Source organism: Callithrix jacchus, chromosome 22 (genome assembly GCF_049354715.1).
Source record: "Callithrix jacchus isolate 240 chromosome 22, calJac240_pri, whole genome shotgun sequence".
NCBI classification, from domain to species: domain Eukaryota; kingdom Metazoa; phylum Chordata; class Mammalia; order Primates; family Cebidae; genus Callithrix; species Callithrix jacchus.
Window position 1 is genome coordinate 19,689,307 of NC_133523.1, and position 19,848 is coordinate 19,709,154.

At 44.2% G+C, this 19,848-nt stretch overlaps 2 protein-coding genes and 1 pseudogene across 11 annotated transcripts in view; 1 reads left to right on the forward strand and 2 right to left on the reverse strand.

Annotated features, from left to right (window-relative positions):
* Window positions 1-12,348, reverse strand: part of LOC100408621 (uncharacterized) — a 65,827-nt gene extending 53,479 nt beyond the window's left edge. For 2 of the 3 annotated variants that reach the window (XM_078362015.1, XM_078362012.1), the window contains exon 1: window positions 50-1,305. The gene's annotated coding sequence lies outside the window, so the exon portion shown is untranslated. Of the gene's footprint in view, window positions 1-49; window positions 1,306-12,144 lie in introns of those variants that run through there. The other variant, XM_078362013.1, reaches the window with a different exon arrangement.
* LOC103789845 (uncharacterized) overlaps window positions 1-12,348 on the reverse strand; it is a 29,231-nt gene extending 16,883 nt beyond the window's left edge. The window contains exons 1-5 of one of the 8 annotated variants that reach the window (XM_078362063.1): window positions 12,145-12,348; window positions 6,805-7,798; window positions 2,698-2,824; window positions 2,168-2,306; window positions 50-1,960 (exon numbers count right to left, since the gene is read on the reverse strand). In XM_078362063.1, coding sequence (XP_078218189.1) covers window positions 705-1,958 — 1,254 coding nt within the window. In that variant the 5' untranslated portion in view covers window positions 1,959-1,960; window positions 2,168-2,306; window positions 2,698-2,824; window positions 6,805-7,798; window positions 12,145-12,348 and the 3' untranslated portion in view covers window positions 50-704. Of the gene's footprint in view, window positions 1-49; window positions 1,961-2,167; window positions 2,311-2,697; window positions 2,825-6,804; window positions 7,799-10,362; window positions 10,453-12,144 lie in introns of all 8 variants that reach the window. The other 7 variants (XM_078362061.1, XM_054249751.2, XM_054249750.2 and 4 more) reach the window with 7 other exon arrangements.
* On the forward strand, window positions 6,880-7,646 carry LOC144580917 (peptidyl-prolyl cis-trans isomerase A pseudogene; annotated as a pseudogene).
* Window positions 12,349-19,848: the final 7,500 nt, after the last annotated feature.

Genomic DNA, 19,848 nt, shown 5'->3' on the forward strand with positions numbered 1-19,848 from the left:
CGGATTATAGGCGTGAGCCACCGCGCTCGGCTAGTATAAATTATCTTACCTAAATTAAGTGTGACAAGCATTTAAAGGCCTTGTCTCTTTCTTCAGATTTCTAGGATTTCTCACCACGATAATTTCTTTTATGGTTAGAAAAGTTTGAGGAGGGGCCGAGCACGGTGGCTCAAGCCTGTAATCCCAGCACTTTGGGAGGCCGAGGTGGGTGGATCATGAGGTCAAGAGATCTAGACCATCCTGGTCAACATGGTGAAACCCCGTCTCTACTAAAAATACAAAAATTAGCTGGGCATGGTGGCGTGTGCCTGTAATCCCAGCTACTCAGGAGGCTAAGGCAGGAGAACTGCTTGAACCCAGGAGGCGGAGGTTGCGGTGAGCCGAGATCGTGTCATTGCACTCCAGCCTGGGTAACAAGAGCGAAACTCCATCTCGAAAAAAAAAAAAAAAAAAGAAAAGTTTGAGGTGTTGTCAAAAGCATTGTCAAGTATTTCTGGTTTGTAGAGTTTCTTTCCAGTATAAATTATTTTATGTCTTTTAAGAATTCAGGGCTTATTAAAGGCTTTGCCATGTTTTTCACACTTGTAGGATTTCTGTACAGTATCAATTTAATACTTAGTAAGATCTGAGAAATGGTTAAAAGCTTTGCCACATTCTTCACATTTGCAGTTTCTCTACAGTTTGAATTATTTGTTTAATAAGGTTCAAGGATTAAAAGCAGTGCCACATTCTTCATAGTTGTAAGGTTTCTTTCCAGTATGAATTCTCCTATGTTTAGTAAGAGTTGAGGATTGGTTAAAGGCTTTGCCACATTCTTCACATTTGTAAGGTTTCTCTCCAGTATGAATTATCTTATGTTTAGTAAGGGTTGAGGACACATTAAAAGCTTTGCCACATTCTTCACAATTGTAGGGTTTCTCACCAGTATGAATTCTTTTATGTGTAGTAAGGTTTGAGGACTGCATAAAAGCTTTGCCACATTCTTCACATTTGTAAGGTTTCTCTCCAGTATGAATTCTTTTATGTATAGAAAGGTATGAGGACCGATTAAAAGCTTTGCCACAGTCTTCACATTTGTAGGGTTTCCTTGGAGTGTGAATTTTCTTATGTGTAGTAAGGATTGAGGACTGATTAAAAGTTTTGCCACAGTCTTCACATTGGTAGGGTTTCTCTCCAGTATGAATTCTTTCATGATTAGTAAGGGCTGAGGACCAGTTAAAGCCCTTGCCACATTGTTCACATTTGTAGGGTTTCTCTCCAGTATGAATTCTTTTATGATTAGTAAGGGTTGAGGGCCAGTTAAAGCCCTTGCCACATTCTTCACATTTGTAGGGTTTCTCTCCAGTATGAATTATCCTATGTGCAGTAAGTAGTGGGGACTGGTTAAATGCTTTGCCACATTCTTCAGATGTGTACGGTTTCTCTCCAGTATGAATTCTTTTATGTGTAATAAGGGTTGTGGAAAATTTAAAAGCTTTGCCACATTCTTTGCATTTGAAGGGTTTCTCTTCAATATGAATTCTCTTGTCTCTAGTAAAGGTTGAGAACCACTTGGAGGCTTTGCCACGTTCTTCACATTGGTACAAATTCTCCCCAGTATGAACTCTTTGATGTTGACTTAGGTGTAAAAGCATGCAAAATGATTTGTCACATTTTTCACATTTGAAAGGCTTCTTTCTAGTCTGTCTTATATTATGTCTATTTGAATTTAAAAATTTATGAAAGATTTTCACATATTGATCACACTGAAATACTTTGCTCTGGGTAGTTGTGAAACACTGGTTGAATTCATTATAACCTTCTTTGTGCACCTTACATTCATCCACCACACTTTCACAGCCTTTTCTTAACTGTAAATTCTTAGGTCCACATTTTCCGTATCTTCCCAGTATCACTTGTTGAAAAGAACCTTTTATGTGTTGCTCTGGCCAAAAGTATTTTGGAAAATAAGAACACATAGCTGAAAGAAATAAAAACAACAAATTGTTGAACTTACTATGCTTAGATAAACATACTTTACAAATTGAACCTATATTATAAAGGTAACTGAGGCCTGTAATCCCAGCACTTTTGGAGGCCAAGGCAGGCATATCACCTGAGGTCAGGAATTTGAGACCATCCTGACCAACGTGGAGAAACCCTGTCTCTACTAAAAATACAAACTTACCTGGGTGTAGTGGTGCATGCCTGTAGTCCCAGCTACTAGGGAGGCTGAAGCAGGAGAATCACTTCAACCCAGGAGGCGGAGGCTGTGGTGAGCCGAGATCATGCCATTGCACTCCAGCCTGGGCAACAAGAGCGAAACTCTGTCTTAAAAAAAAAAAAAAAAAAAAATTCTGAGGCTGGGCGCGCTGGCTCACACCTATATCCCAGCACTTTGGGAGGCCGAGGCAGGTGGATCACGAGGTCAAGAGATGGAGACCATCCTGGTCAACAAGGTGAAACCCGGTCTCTACTAAAAATACAAAAATTAGCTGGGCATGGTGGTGTGCGCCTGTAGTCGCAGCCACTTGGGCGGCTGAGGCAGGAGAATTGCTTGAACCCAGAAGGCGGAGGTTGCGGTGAGCCGAGATTGTGCCATTGCACTCCAGCCTGGGTAACAACAGCGAAACTCCATCTTAAAAAAAAAATTCTACAGAAAAAGAGACATGAAACTTTCAGGATATATTAATAATTGTGTATTAAAGTTATACTCACCCAAGAAGACCAGGTTTCTGTAGGTCTCTAACATCACATTTCTATATAAATCCTGCTGAGCAGGGTTCAGGCATTGCCACTCCTCCAGAGAGAATTCTATGGCCACATCCCTAAATGTCAGTGTCTCCTGAAAAACACACAGACACATATATATTTAACAAGTGGCCACGGGAAGAATTTTTTTTTTTTTTTTTCCGAGACAGAGTTTCGCTTTGTTACCCAGACTGGAGTGCAATGGCAGAATCTCGGCTCACCACAACCTCTGCCTTCTGGGTTCAAGCAATTCTCCTGCCTCAGCCTCCCGAGTAGCTGGGACTACAGGCGCGCACCACCATGCCCAGCTAATTTTTGTATTTTTAGTAGAGACGGGTTTTCACCTTGTTGACCAGGATGGTCTCAATCTCTTGACCTTGTGATCCACCCGCCTTGGCCTCCTAAAGGTCTGGGATTATAGGTATGAGCCATCGCGCCCGGCCGGGAAGAATTTCTTATTTGAGTTAAGGTGAAATGAGAGAGTAAAGACAATTGGTTCTGAGTTATAAAAATAAGAAATTATTCAATAATTTTCAACACAGAAATATTCGCTAATGTATTCTCTTCCTTTGAGGGCAGAGGAAGGTATAAGATACACATCACCAGTGCCTATCTGATACTCTTCTGGATGATAAACTGTGGGTGGGAGACCCCTTAAGTATGAGGAAGGAGTCAGAAGCCTCAACCTGTCCCATATAAATAATGAAGAAGAAAATAACTAGAGATATAACTATAGTGGTTATTCCTACGTGATCTTAGTTATTCACAGGTTATCTTAGATATTCATAGGTAACCATCAAGATATATATACATATACTCAGCATAATCTTTTACTAAAGCCTCTCAGGTCAAAGTATGAACCTAAGGTGACACTGTGAAAGAAGTGACCCTAACGCAAGATACTCTAAGCCCTTTGTCACGCCCACGTAAGGGCTGCTGGAGGGTGCCTTGGCTGTGCAGCAGCGCCAGCACTGGGAAAGGGCCCGCTGTTTAGCCAGCTGTGGAAGGAAGGTTTACAATGTCTCCTTCTCCAGAGGAGCTAGGAGAAAACTCGGCACCCCCAACCTCTTGTGGTATGTGACATCCGGGGACTTAATTGTTTCTATGTGATGCCGTGCTTCAGTGGTCATATTCCATATCCACTTTCATCTTCCACTTCTGCCCCTGGTCCTTCTTTTTCTTAGAAGATATTAGTAATACTAACATAAATCTCAAGGTCTTTATTCTTTCTTGACAAGTATCAAAAAAGTGTTGGCGCATTATGCTTCTTACCTCATCTTGGCTACTTGAAAGTTCTGGGCCGCCATTCCTATGGCACATAATGTACTTGATGCTACCACTGACAACCATGACCTCACCCTACCTACCCTGCCCCCTGCTTTTTATTCAATAAAAGTCAGAGTGTCCAGGCACTCAGGGCCACTGCCGGACTCCGTGCTTTGGCTGGCAGTGGACCCCTGGACCCAAACTCGGTTTTCTCTTTCTCAGTGTCTTGTGTCTTTTATTTCCACAGTTTCTCATCTCCATACCTGTAGAGAGGGGCTCACAGAACCCTGTAAGGGCTGGACCCTACAATAAAATATATAATTAAGGATATAAACACAAATGTATACATTTTTTAGTGTTATATTTACATCATAATGAGTTGTGTATATTTTCAGACAAAGAAAACATGATGAGTTATAAGGTAACTCTCAAATTTAAATGTACAATAAACTAGAGATCCTGTCATGACAATTGTTTTTTTTCCCAGAAGATTTGGAATAAAGTCTTCGTTTTTAAAATTCTAACAAGGTCACTAGTAATGCCAGTGTTTTTGACCCAAGAAGACTATTTTGTCAAACATTCAGTAAGTAAAAGAGACTGTTTTCCCCTATTTTTCTGGCCTGTAAACAAAGATAAGAGCCGGCCAGGCAAGGTGGCTCCTGCATGTAATCCCAGCACTTTGGGAGGCTGAGGTACTCAGATGACGAGGTCAAGAGATCAAGACCATCTTGGCTAACATGATGAAACTCCATCTCTACTAAAAATACAAAAATCAGCTGGATGTGGTGGCACAAGCCTGTGGTCCCAGCTACTCGGGAAGCTGAGGCAGGAGAACTGCATGAACCCAGGAGGCAGAGGTTGCAGTGAGCCAAGATCATGCCACTGTACTCCAGCCTGGTGACAGAGCAAGACCCTGTCTGAAAGAAAAAAGAAAGAATCTTCATTTTCCAAAGACAGATTGGTGAAAAAAATAAAAATAAAAACCCTAAGAAAAAATGTCAGGTTCCAGGTTAAATGTGATGGTTTATGCACATTAGCTGCATAAATATACTTGACAATAAAAGAAAAATAATTAACTCTATAGTTTAAAAAGAAACAGAGAGCTCTTTAACCAAGAAAAGTATTAACATCAACTACTCAGAACAATTTCTCATGATGTGCTATTGCACACGGAAAAACAGCATCACTGCTGAGGTACTGCCCCTCAAAAAGTCAATTATAGACTGAATTTAACCATAAAGAAAAATTAGTTTTAGCAAAGGTGAAGATATCTTCCATATTATATACTTTTTAACCATGATTTTAAGCAATCTTTCTTTAGCATCCTAGAGAGCAGGTATCTCTCAATAATTTTTTTCAGAACTTCCTGGGTAACAAATGCCATCCCGTTTAAATAAGCATTTTCTTAATCCTGTTCTGCACAGTGCTACCGGAGAACACAGATGAAACCTCAACATTCTATGTTCTCCATCTTTACTAATGACCTCAGCTTTCCCCCAATAGGAACCATGAGTATCCACATCTTCCCATGTTCAACAGCAAAAAAAGGAACACTTTTTTTTTTTTTTGAGACGTAGTTTCGCTCTTGTTACCCAGACTGGAGTGCAATGGTGCGATCTTGGCTCACCACAACCTCCGCCTCCTGGGTTCAGGCAATTCTCCTGCCTCAGCCTCCTGAGTAGCTGGGATTACAGGCACGCACCACCATGCCCAGCTAATTTTTTGTATTTTTAGTAGAGACGGGGTTTCACCATGTTGACCAGGATGGTCTCGATCTCTTGACCTCGTGATCCACCCACCTCTGCCTCCCAAAGTGCGGGGATTACAGGTGTGAGCCACTGCGCCCAGCCTCACAGATGTTCTTAAATGCAAGCTTATGATAACTTTAGGAATTGTGACATTAGAAGAGAGAATAAATTTTAGTATTTATGGGAAGTGAAATGTTCATGACTATCAAACAGAATAGGAATTAACTGAAGGGACTGAACTAACAGAAGACTGAGTAATATTTTTGACTTTGCATAAAACGTCACTGATCCTTTGGTTTGTTTTTCACAGTCAAGAAACTGAGCCGGGCGCTGTGGCGCATGCCTGTAATTCCAGCACTTTGGGAGGCTGAGGCAGATGGGTCACCTGAGGTTGGGAGTTTGAAACCAGCCTGACCAACATGGAGAAACCCTATCTCTAATAAAAGTATAAAATTACCCAGGCGTAGTGGCACATGCCTGTATTCTCAGCTACTGGGGAGGCTGAGGTAAAAGAATTGCTTGAACCCAGGAGGCAAAGGTTGCGGTGAGCTGAGACCGCATCATTGCACTCTAGCCTAGGCAACAAGAGCAAAACTCCACCTCAAAAAAAAAAAAAGAAAGAAAGAAAACTGAATAGTTAGGCAAAAAATATCATCACCCCTATTAAGCATGAAATAGTTACAGAAAACGGATCTTCATCTCTCTATAATCCTTAGGACTAACGGTGCCCTTGTAGAAAAAAAAAAGAGGCGGGAGATGTCAGAGGTAGATGGAACCAGAGCAAATCTATTTTGAATAGGGGCTGGGTAAAACAGGGCTGAGATTACTGGACTGCATTCCTGGAGAGTTAGGTATTCTAGGTAACAGGATAGGATAAAATGTCAGCACGAGATACAAGTCGTAAAGACCTTGCAGATAAAACAGTTTGCAGTAAGGAAGTCAAATAACATCCACCAAATCCCAGCTGTAACGAGAGTGACCTCTGGTCGCCCTCACTGCTACACTGCTCCCAGCAGTGTCATAACAGTTTACAAATGCAATGGAAACATCAGGAACTTACCCTATGTGGTCTAAAATTGGGAGGCATAAATAATCCACCCCCTGTTTAACATATAATCAAGACATAGAGAGAAAAATGTGCAACCAGCATCCCTCGGGGCTGCTCTGCCTATGGAGTAAGCCATTCTTTTCTTTCTTTCCTTTCTTAAATAGTACTTTTTTTTTTTTAACTGTACTGTATGGACTCATCCTGAATTTTTTCTTGAGCGAAATCCAAGAATCCTCTTGTGGGGCTTGAATTGGAAGCTCTTTTCGATAAGAACTCTGCACATTTTCTTTTTTCCATTAAAAGCATCAGCTGGGCTTTTTTGCAGACGCCGCCGCCGCCTGGAGCCTTGTAGTATCAGCCATGGTCAACCCCAACCGTGTTCTTCAACATTGCCGTCAACGGCGAGCCCTTGGGCCGCGTATCCTTCGAGCTGTTTGCAGACAAGTTTCCAGAGCAGAAAATTTTCATGCTCTGAGCACTGGAGAGAAAGGATTTGGTTATAAGGGTTCCTGCTTTCACAGAATTATTCCAGGGTTTATGTGTCAGGGTGGTGACTTTACACGCCATAATGGCATTGGTGAGGCAAGTCCATCTATGGAGAGAAATTTGATGATGAAAACTTCATCCTAAAGCATACACGTCCTGGCATCTTGTCCATGGCAAATGCTGGATCCAACACAAACGGTTCCCAGTTTTTCATCTGCACTGTCAAGACTGAGTGGTTGGATGGCAAGCATGTGGTCCTTGGCAAGGTGAAAGGAGGCATGAATATTGTGGAGGCCATGGAGCGCTTTGGGTCCAGGAAGGGCAAGACCAGCAAGAAGATCACCATTGCTGACTGTGGACAACTTTAATAAGTTTGACTTGTGTTTTATCTTAACCACCAGACCATTCCTTCTGTCGCTCAGGACAGCACCCTCCACCCCATTTGCTCTCAGTATCCTAAAATCTGTGCTCTCGCTGCAGTTCCCTTTGGGTTCCATGTTTTCCTTGTTCCCGTCCATGCCTAGATGGATTGCAGAGTTAAGTATATGATTATGAAATAAAGACGAAATAACAACAGCAACAACAACAAAAAGAGTCAGCTTAAGGGCCGAGAGCGGTGGCTGAAGCCTGTAATCCCAGCACTTTGGGAGGCCGAGGTGGGTAGATCACAGGGTCAAGAGATTGAGACCATCCTGGTCAACATGGTGAAACCCCGTCTCTACTAAAAATACAAAAAATTAGCTGGGCATGGTGGCGCGTGCCTGTAATCCCAGCTACTCAGGAGGCTGAGGCAGGAGAACTGCCTGAACCCAGAAGGCAGAGATTGCGGTGAGCCGAGATCGCGCCATTGCCCTCCAGCCTGGGTAAGAAGAGGGATATTCCGTCTCAAAAAAAAAAAAGGGCTGGGCGCGGTGGCTCAAGCCTGTAATCCCAGCACTTTGGGAAGCCGAGGTGGGTGGATCATGAGGTCAAGAGATCGAGACCATCCTGGTCAACATGGTGAAACCCCGTCTCTACTAAAAATACAAAAAATTAGCTGGGCATGGTGGTACGTGCCTGTAATCCCAGCTACTCAGGAGGCTGAGGCAGGAGAATCGCCTGAACCCAGGAGGCAGAGGTTGCGGTGAGCCGAGATTACGCCATTGCACTCCAGCCTGGGTAACAAGAGCAAAACTCCGTATCAATTAAAACAAACCAAGAAACAAAAGGATCAGCTGAATTTGTCTCCAGTGGTCTAAATAAAAATTTTCACAGGCTACAGAACTTTGAACTATTCTCAGTCTGAGTCAACATACAACCTCATTTTATATCTCTTCCAAGAGCATGATGACTTCACAATAAAATACTCTCTGATCTAAAAATCTGATTTTTCACCCTTCATTTGCCATTCTCCTCTCACCTTCTCTCTAATCTTGTTTGCTGCTCCCTAGAAAAGAAAGCCCCTGTCTGCCTAAACTTTGCCATCCTTTCTTTTTTTCTCTCTCTCACGTACCTATGACTCAACTTTGCCATCCTTAAATTTTTTTTTATTTATTTCTTTATTTTGAGACAAGGTCTTGGTTTATCGCCCAGGCTGGAATGCAGTGGTGCGACCTTGGCTCACTGCAACCTCCACCTCCCAGGTTCAAGCAATTCTGCCTCAGCCTCCTGAATAACTGGGATTACACATATATGCCACCCACGCCCGGCTAATTTTGTATTTTTTGTAGAGACGGGGTTTCTTCATGTTGATCAGGCTAGTCTCAAAGTCCCGACCTCAGGTGATCTGCCCACCTCAGCCCCCAAAGTGTGAGCCACCACATCTGGCCCTTGAAGTTTTTAATAATTGGTACTTTTTCCTGTTGCAATACTCCTTTGGAATTCAATTTTTTTAAAACATAAATCTAACTTTGTTTTATATTCCAAAGCCCAGAAACTGCCTCAAAACAATAATAACTTCATCACCCGTAAGACCCTCTCAGTCCCCTTTCATCTTAACCTTAACTGCACTTAGCAGTAAGTCTTCTTCCATAACTGGGATGCGCAGGCTGAGACATCTGCAGGAAAGGCAACCCAGAAGAAAAACTAACTTTGCTTTTAAAAACCTTTTTGCGGCCGGGCGCGGTGGCTCACGCTTGTAATCCCAGCACTTTGGGAGGCCGAGGCGGGTGGATCACGAGGTCAAGAGATTGAGACCATCCTGGTCAACAAGGTGAAACCCGTCTCTACTAAAAATACAAAAAATTAGCTGGGCGTGGTGGCACGTGCCTGTAATCCCAGCTACTCAGGACGCTGAGGCAGGAGAATTGCCTGAACCCAGGAGGCGGAGGTTGCGGGGATCCGAGATCGCGCCATTGCACTCCAGCCTGGGTAACAACAGCGAAACTCCGTCTCAAAAAACAAAACAAAACAAAACAAAAAAAAACAGATGTGTCTGACTTATGTTTCAAGTCAGGCCATTCATTCAATCACTTGAGAGAACCACCCATTCAGGAGAGCCTGCATCTTGCCCCAGTGACTACCCAAGGGGCATTTGACTTTGCAAGTTCTGACACCATCTCTCTGGAGTCACTTTTTGTTTGGTCTTTTGGGACACTATTTTTTTCTGTGACAAATTTTTGGCTTTTTTTTTGAGACGAAGTTTCGCTCTTGTTACCCTGGCTGGAGTGCAATGGCGGGATCTCGGCTCACCGCAGCCTCCCCCTCCTGTGTTCAAGCAATTCTCCTGCCTCAGCCTCCCGAGTAGCTGGGACTACAGGCCCGCACCACCATGCCCAGCTAATTTTTGTATTTTTAGTAGAGACAAGGTTTCACCTCGTTGACCAGGATGGTCTCAGTCTCTTGACGTTGTGATCCACCCGACTCAGCCTCCCAAAGTGCTGTGATTATAGGCGTAAGCCACCGCGCCCAGCCATTTTTGGCTTTTTAACACCTTTTCATTCACTATATTTATTTCATTCTTTCTCTACCCTTAGAAAATCCAGGGGGCAGAGATTATTTCTGTGTTTTCCCTTCAGTACCAGCATCTGACTGGCTGACCAGCAATGTGTGCCAAGAAATAAAAGCTGGGTTTGGTGTAGACAATTTTAATGCCTCAGGGGTTACCTTTTCAAAAAAAAAGAGTACACCAGAAGATTCCTCGGAGCCCCAGGGCATCCACTTGCTTCTTTGAGAGGAAACATACCTCAGGTCGTCCTATGGGAGAAAATAACCCAGAAGCTGATATTCCCTAGACACTTTAGCTGACATAACCATGGTGGATATCTTGGTTTATCCCAGTCAGTACTGAAACCCAGGACCAGAAAAAAACTAAAGGATGGCTGAAGACACATCAGCTCATAGAGATTCCAAAGGATAACCTGGACCCCAAACATTCTAACAAGATCTCTGTGCCTGGAGAGGATGTAAGGAGAAGAGGCACAAAGAGCTTTTACAATACAGCGTCAGGGGATTATTCTTTGCTTTCTTCTCATGGGTAATATTTACAAACAGGTAACAAATCTTTTTAAAACTCTCATTTAATGCTTTTCAAAAATAATTAATTAAATATGATATAGAAAAGTACACTAGGGCCGGGCGCGGTGGCTCACGCCTGTAATCCCAGCACTTTGGGAGGCCGAGGCGGGTGGATCATGAGGTCAAGAGATCCAGACCATCCTGGTCAACATGGTGAAACCCCGTCTCTACTAAAAATACAAAAAATTAGCTGGGCATGGTGGCGCGTGCCTGTAATCCCAGCTACTCACTCAGGAGGCTGAGGCAGGAGAATTGCCTGAACGCAAGAGGCGGAGGTTGCAATCTCCAGCCTGGGTAACAAGAGAGAAACTCTGTCTCAAAAAACAAACAAACAAACAAACAAAAAGTACACTAGACAAATAGCTGATACTGTAAATTAGGGAGGACAAGCTGGCATTTGGGAATGCCAGATGAAACTGGAAATTTAGTATCTTACTGCAAGCCAGAGTGAGGCTGGAGAAATGAGGGATAGAGGTTAGACTTAAGACACTGCTTAGGACACAGGTGAAAAATGCAGCAGAAAATCAGTTTCCCATGAAGTGTGAAAATAATTAAATGGCAATTAGACTGAGTTGTGTCTTGTCCCTGGATTCGTACTTTTAAAAAAAATCTAACTGATGTGCATTTTTTTTAGTAAATAAGTACACTGAGAGAAAATTCAGCCTTAACTATACACTGCCAATTAACCTCTGATTACATAACCAAGAAATGTTCACCTTTATTGCACAAATGAAGAAACTCCATAACTGTACCTAACCAGTTAGTGAATTTGGTTTCCTTCATCATGCAGTTTATTTATTTGTATTTTTATTTCTGATGAATTCACAGAAACAGGCTTCAGAAGGTGGGCATCATGCAGTTTATAACGCTCTTTCCTTCAAGCCCCGTCCATGAACCACAAATGACAAACCACAGCAGGTGCTTGACAACTGTTGAATCACTCTTTGATTAAATTGTTTAATGTTTTTAGGGTGACTCCCATACATTTTTAGCAGAAGAAAAGAGCTGGGAACCCTACGGACTAAAGCTCTTCACTCATGGAACCCGCACCCGGAGTCAGGATTCTCCCCTGACGACCCTCCTGTGGTCCCTGCACAATCGGAGAGACGCGACGCTACGGGTGAAGAGCCGCCCAGGGATGGCTCCAGACCAGAGCACATTCACTGTGCAGGGAAGAGGCAGTACACCGGGCCCGGCTGTAAGCGCAGCCGCCATCTTATGACTGAAGGGGACTGAGGCCGAGCTGGGCAAGAACTCCGGGCGCAGACTGTGGAGCTGACTGCGGGGAGCCCTGAGTCCCCCCACAGCCACTTCCCAACGGTTCCAACCAGCCCCTTCCCCTGTCTCGGGGGTTCGACCCTGCACTCTCACCATTTCTATGGCTCCAGGGGGTCCCGGCGTCATAGCTGTGGAACTCCCAATAGCTGCAGGTCGCAGAGCCACAGAGGCTGGGACTCTAGGAGCAGAAGACACAGAAAAGTGAAGATGAGACCTGGAGCTCCTGCAGCGGGAAACAAAGGCCGCGCCACATTCCGGAAACCTTCCGGTCCGCTCCAGCTGCGTGCGCGATTGGACGGTTCCCAGCCCAGCGTCGCTGATTGAATAACGGGTAAAACCCCACCCTCTCAGGCCCTGAGTGACAGAAGATGAGATCAGACGCTGGACTGAGTGAAGAAAAAGTGACAGGCAGCCTAGGCTGTAGCCTTTTCGAGCAGGGCTTTTTTCCTGAGCTGGGCCTGGCCCACCACAGAGAGTATTAAATGCCTTTAAACTGGTGTGTCAAGTCGTATGTATTTACAAATAATATTTTACGTGGCTATTTACAAATAGAATATCATAACAATTTTTTTTTTTTTTTTTTTTTTTTTTTTTTTTAAGAAGGAGTTTGGCTCTTGTTATTTAGGCTGGAGTGCAACGGCGCCATCTCGGCTTACCACAACCTCCGCCTCCTGAGTTCAGGCAATTCTCCTGCCTCAGCCTCCCGAGTAGTTGGGACTACATGCGCGCGCCACCATGCCCAGCTAATTTTTGTATATTTAGTAGAGACAGGGGTTTCGCCTTGTTGACCAGGATGGTCTCGATCTATTGACCTCGTGATTCACCTGCCTCTGCGTCCCAAAGTTCTGGGATTATAGGCGTGAGCCACCGCGCCCGGCGCATCTTTTTTCTTATTGGTTTCAAAGACTTTCTTGATTTCTGACTTAATTTTACTTAATTTTTTTTTTTAAACAGAGTCTCACTCCGTTAGGCTGGAGTGTGATGGCATGATCTCAACCCACTGCAACCTACGCCTCCCAGGTTCAAGTGGTTCTCCTGCCTCAGCCTCCTGAGTAGCTGGGACTACAGGCACCCACCATCACACCCAGTTAATTTTTGTGTTTTAGTAGAGGCAGGGTTTCAGTATGTTGGCCAGGCTGGTCTCAAACTTCTGACCTGGTTATCCGCCCGCCTTGGCATCCCAAAGTGCTCAGATTACAGGCTTGAGCCACCGCGCCTGGCCCTTAATTTTACTATTTACCCAGAAGTCATTCAGGGGCATGTTGTTCAATTTCCATGGTTGTATAGTGTTGAGGTCCTTGTTTGTTTGCTTGTTTTTAGACCAAGTTTCACTTTATCGCTCAGGCTGGTGTGCAGTGGCGTGGTCCAGGCTCATTACAACCTCTGTCTTCCAGTTTCAAGCAATTCTTCTACCTCAGCCTCCCGAGTAGCTGGGATTAGAGCTGCCCGCCACACGCCCAGCTAATTTTGTATTTTTAGTACAGACTGGATTTCACCATGTTGGCCAGGCTGGCCTCAAGCTCCTAGCTTGTGATTCACTTGCCTTGGCTCCCAAAGTGCTGGGATTACAGACGTGAGCCATCACACCCGGCCGTAAATTCTAATTTGATTGCACTGTGCTGTGAGCAATTGTTATAATGTTAGTTCTTTTGCATTTGCTCAGGAGTGTTTTACTTCGATTATGTGACCACTTTCAAGTTAACTGCCATGTGGAACTTAGAAGAATGTGTGTGTTGTATTTGGCGGGAGAGTTCTATAGATATCCGTCAGGTCCGCTTGACCCAGAGCTGAGTTCAAGTCCTAAATATCCTTGTTCCTTTTGTTTTTCACAATTATCTGTCTAATATTGGCAGTGAGGTGTTAAAATCTCCCACTATTATTTTGTGGCAGTCTAAGTCTTTTTGTAGGTCTCTAAGAATCTTTTTTTTTTTTTTTTTTGAGACAGAGTTTCGCTCGTGTTACCCAGACTAGAGTGTAATGGCGCGATCTCGGCTCACCGCAACCTCCACCTCCTGGATTCAGGCAATTCTCCTGCCTCAGCCTCCTGAGTAGCTGGGATTACAAGCATGCGCCACCATACCCAGCTAATTTTTTGTATTTTTAGTAGAGACGGGGTTTCACCATATTGACCAGGATGGTCTCGAACTGTTGACCTCGTGATCCACCCACCTCGGCCTCCCAAAGTTCTGGGATTACAGGCTTCAGCCACCGCGCCCGGCCTAGAATGTGTTTTCTTTTAAATCTGGGTGCTCCTTCAATTGATTCTTTTAGCGTTATGTAATACTCTTTTGCCTTTTTTGATCTTTGTTAGTTCAAAGTCTGTTTTGTCAGAAACTATGGTTGCAACCCCTGCCTTTTCTTCTGGTTTTATTTGCTTGGTAAATTTTTCTTTCTGTTTTTTTTTTGTTTGTTTTGTTTTTAATTTTGAGCCTATTTCTGTCTTTGCATTTAAGATCGGTCTTTTTATTTATTTATTTATTTTTTTGAGACAAAGTTTCACTTCTGTTTTGGCTGGACTGCTGGTTTACAATGGTGTGATGATGAATCACCACAACCTCTACCTCCTTGGTTCAAGTGATTCTCCTGCCTCAGCCTCCCAAGTAACTAGGATTAAAGATATATACCACCACACTTGGCTAATTTTGTATTTTTGGTAGAGAGTCTTTAACTCCCAACCTCAGGTGATCTGTCTGCCTGGGCCTCCCAAAGTGCTGGGATTACAGGTGTGAGCCACTGCACCCAGCCCATGAGATGGGTCTCTTAAATACAGCACAGCGATGAGTTTTGACTCTTTATTGAACTTCCATTCTGGCTGGGCATAGTGGCTCATGCCTACAATCCCAGCACTTTGGGAGGCCGAGACGGGTGGATAACAAGGTCAAGAGATAGAGACCATCCTGGTCAACATGGTGAAACCCCGTCTCTACTAAAAATACAAAAATTAGCTGGGCATGGTGGTGCATGCCTGTAGTCCCAACTACTCGGGAGGCTGAGGCAGGAGAATTGCTTGAACCCAGGAGGCGGAGGTTGCGGTGAGCCAAGATCGTGCCATTGCACTCTAGTCTGGGTAACAACAGCGAAACTTCGTCTCAAAAATAAAATAAAATAAAACCTCTTTCAGGCCACGCGCGGTGGCTCACGCCTATAATCCCAGCACTTTGGGAGGCCGAGGCGGGTAGATCACGAGGTCAAGAGATCAAGACCATCCTGGTCAACAAGGTGAAACCCTGTCTCTACTAAAAATACAAAAATTAGCTGGGCATGGTGGTGTGCACCTGTAGTCCCAGCTATTTGGGAGGCTGAGGCAGGAGAATTGCTTGAACCCAGAAGGTGGAGGTTGCGGTGAGCCAAGATCGTGCCATTGCACTCAAGTCTGGGTAACAACAGCGAAACTCCGTCTCAAAAATAAATTAAATAAATAAATAAATAAAACCTCTTTCAAGGCAGGCCTCATGGTGATGTCAGATTTCTTCAGCATTTGCTTGTCTGACATGGATATTATTTCTCCTTCACTTATAAAGCATAATTTTGCTGAATATGAAATTCTTAGTTGAAAATTATTTTCTTTAAGAATGTTGAGGCTGGGTGTGGTGGCTCACGCCTGTAATCCCAGCACTTTGGGAGGCTGAGGTGGGTGGATCATGAGGTCAAGAGATTGAGACCATCCTGGTCAACATGGTGAAACCCCGTCTCTACTAAAAATACAAAAAATTAGCTGGGCATGGTGGCACGCACCTGTAATCCCAGCTACTCAGGAGGCTGAGGCAGGAGAATTGCCTGAACCCAGGAGGCGGAGGCTGCGGTGAGCCGAGATCATGCCATTGCACCCAGCCTGGGTAACGAGAGCAAAACTCCATCTCAAAAAAAAAAAAAAAAAGAATGTTGAATGTTGGTCCCCAATCTCTTTATGGCTTGTAGCGCTTCTGCTTAGAGATCCACTGTGATTCTGATGGGTTTCCCTTTGTAGGTAACCTGGTCTTTCTCTCTGGCTGTTGATATTATTTTTTCCTGCATTTCAACCTTGAAGAACCTGATGATTATGTGTATTGGGTTTAATTTTCTCATGAAATATCTTACTGAGGTTTTTGGATTTTCTGAATTTGTATGTTGGTCTGTATTGTTAAGTTGGAAAACTTCTTCTGGATGATACTCTGAAATACATTTTCCAACTTCATTCCATTATCTTAATCTCTTTAAGATACCCTGATCACTCATAGTTTCAGTCATTTTACATAATCCCATAATTATCAGAAATTGTGTTTATTTTTTAATTCTTATTTAATCTTGTCTGCCTGTCTTATTTCACCAAGCTATTCTTCAAGCTCTGAAGAAGCAAGGAAGCTCAATACTCGTAATATTATTACAAAATGTTTCCATTATCTTATTTAGTAAAAGATCATACATTTAATAAATCTTAAAATATTATAAACATACTAGAGTTTCTCAAGAAAAAAGGAAAATAACTAAATCATTCAAAATTGGCTCTTTTTTTTTTAATGTAATGTAGTTTTTTTTATTTTTTGAGATGGAGTTTTGCTGTTGTTACCCAGGCTGGAGTGCAATGGCACGATCTCGGCTCACCACAACCTCCACCTCCTGGGTTCAGGCAATTCTCCTGCCTCAGCCTCCTGACTAGCTGGGATTACAGGCATGCGCCACCATGCCCAGCTAATTTTTTGTATTTTTAGTAGAGACGGGGTTTTACCTTGTTAACCAAGATGGTCTCGATCTCTTGACCTCGTGATCCACCCGCCTCTGCCTCCCAAAGTGCTGAGATTACAGACATAAGCCACTGCGCCTGGCCTACAATGTTATTTACAATCTATTTTACTATACCCTTTGTGAATAAAGAGATAATTATGTACATGAAGCTACCTACAGTTGTTTCTTTCCAACTGACAAACCATAACTGTAGAAAAAGGATGAGAGTTAAAAGGTGCTGCAGCTCAAAATCATTATGATCAATTTAGATTCTGCAAATTTTCCCAGGGTTCAAAAATGCTGGTTAAATCAGGAAAGAAGAGGAGGCAAATGAGTGCACCCCACTCCTCCCCCATTTTTGCATGGTGCTCCCTTACTTAACTAGTGAAGACCAGCACCTGAATTCTAGACAATTTCATATACAACAGGCCTCTTATTATGGGTCCATACCAGATGATTTAGGGTAGACATTTAAAAATTATCAATGCTAATAGCCTATCAGTGACTTTTATGACTGCTCAATCTTTGTTTTAATGGTAGCCAAGAAACTATCAAGTGGAATGCCTGATCTGAACATGTTTCCACTGTGGCTTTGGCGAAGCCGACTATCTGCAGTATAAAATTTTATGGTTTGATCAGAAGCCTCATTTTGACTAGGAACAGTAAAGAACAACGCTATTAAGATCAATGGAATGGTTCTGAATACCTGTTTGCTATAGAAGGATCCGATGAAATTTTTTCTTTTTTGAGACAGGGTCTTGCTCTATCACCCAGGCAGCAGTACAGTTGCATGATCTCGGCTTACTGCCATCTCCACCTCCCGAGTTCAAGCAACTCCCCAGCCTCAGCCTCCCAAGTAGCTGGGATTACAGGCATGTGCCATAACACCCAGATAATTTTTGTATTTTTAGTAGAGATAGGGTTTCACAATGTTGGCCAGGTTCACTGAGCTCCCGACTTCAAGTGATCCATCCACGTAGGCCTCCCAAAGTGTTGGGATTCAGGTGTGAGCCACTGCACCCTGCCTAGATGAAAGTTTTAAAAAGTCTGGGATAATAAAATAGTCCATCACTTTTTTTATGGTTAAAGCACTAAAAAGCTGCCACAGCACCTTTGAGATGAGAACATAAGGCCTGTGTGGCTTTATGATAGATACTGTTAGTCATTTCATTTGATTAAGCCCTTGGTCAGTCATCTATACCTTAATTAATATTTTGTTCTTATAGAAAAATACAATCTATTTTATGAGTTACTAGAAATAAATAATGGAGAAAAATAGACATTACCTGTTCCTAATGGTCTCTCTGGAAATTACAGCTTTTGCCTGGGAAGATACACATATAGAATATAATTTAACTTCAAAATATATTTAATTCTATTCTATCCATTTTATTTTTTTTGTTTTTGTTTTTTGAGACAGAGTCTTGCTCTGTCACCCAGGCTGGAGTACAGTGACACAATCTAGGCTTACTGCAACCTCTGCCTCCTGGGTTCAAGCAATTCTCCTGCCTCAGCCTCCCGAGTAACTGGGACTACAGGTGCCCACCACTACGCCTGGCTAATTTTTGAATTTTTAGTAGAGATAGGGTTTCACCATACTGGCCTGGCTGGTCTCAAACTCCTGACCTTGTGATCCGCCTGCCTCAGCCTCCCGAAGTGCTGGGATTACAGGCGTGAATCACTTTCCCCAGCCCGTTGTTTTTTCACTCTGTTGCCCAGGCTGGAGTGCAGTAGAGCACTCTCGGCCTCCTGGGTTCAAGTGATTCTTTTGCCTCAGCCTCCCAAATAGCTGGGATTACAGGCGTGTGCCACCACACCTGACTAATTTTTGTATTTTTAGTAGAGAAGGGATTTTGCCATGTTGGACAGGCTTGTCTTGAACTCCTGACCTCAGGTGATCCAACCATCTCGTCCTCCCAAAGTGCTGGGATTACAGGCATTAGCCACTGTGCCTGGCCCTACTCCTTTTAATTTTCTAAGTGACTAGGAATAAGCAACCTTTTTTTTTTTTTTTCTTTTTTGAGATGGAGTTTCGCTCTCGTTACCCAGGCTGGAGTGCAATGGCGCGATCTCAGCTCATCGCAACCTCCGCCTCCTGGGTTCAGGCAATTCTCCTGCCTCAGCATCCTGAGTAGCTGGGATTACAGGCACGCGCCACTATGCCCAGCTAATTTTTTGTATTTTTAGTAGAGACGGGGTTTCACCATGTTGACCAGGATGGTCTCGATCTCTTAACCTCGTGATCCATCCGCCTCGGCCTCCCAAAGTGCTGGGATTACAGGCTTCAGCCACCGCTCCCGGCCGAATTTTTCAATTTCAATATATGTCTTCTCCCTTTTCCTTTGGTGGAAACTTTCTTTTCAGCGGCCGGAGCAGATTTGTATTTAGTGTTTCTGAGCCGAGCAGACCTCCTGTGAATTTCCTGCTTACTCTGCTTGCCGCCCCCGCTCCCATTACTCTGCGGAGGGGCGGCGGAGGTGCTGGCAAAGGTCGCCGCGCGAAATCTGCTGCCGCCGTCGTCGCCGCAGCTGCGGCCTCCAGTCCCTCCCGCCGCCCCCGAGCCGGCAGCCCCGCCGCCCACGCCGCCCGGGCCCGTGCAGTGATGGCAGAGGATCTCCCCCTGAGCGCCCTTCTTCCACGTGGAGGAGACGTGGTCTTGCAGACGCTGCAGGTGGGCTTCAGGCCCAGCGGCATGGTGGCCGGCTCGGGCGGCCCCCGCGGGCGCAGAGACACTGGAATGGTGGAGGCTGGCCCGGCTGCCCGCTGGTCGGTCAGCCACTCCGGCGATAGGAAGAGCTGTGAGGCCGATGGCACCGAGCTGCCCGTGAAGGGACTAGGCCTCGGCCGCTGTCCTCTGGAGGCGGGAAGCGGTTCAGCCAGCTCTGCCGGTTCAGCCCCAGCACCAGCCCCGGGAGGCCGGAGACACTGGGAAGCAGGACGGACCTGGCCCAGGAATCAAATATTTTAAAAAAGTGTCAACTGCTCTGTGAAAAAGTGTTAAAATACTGCTTCTGAAATGTACAATAAAGGACAAAATTAGTTGGTCATGTTGTGAATTGAAGGGGAGAACTTGGCTTTGGGGAATGTTGGAAAGAA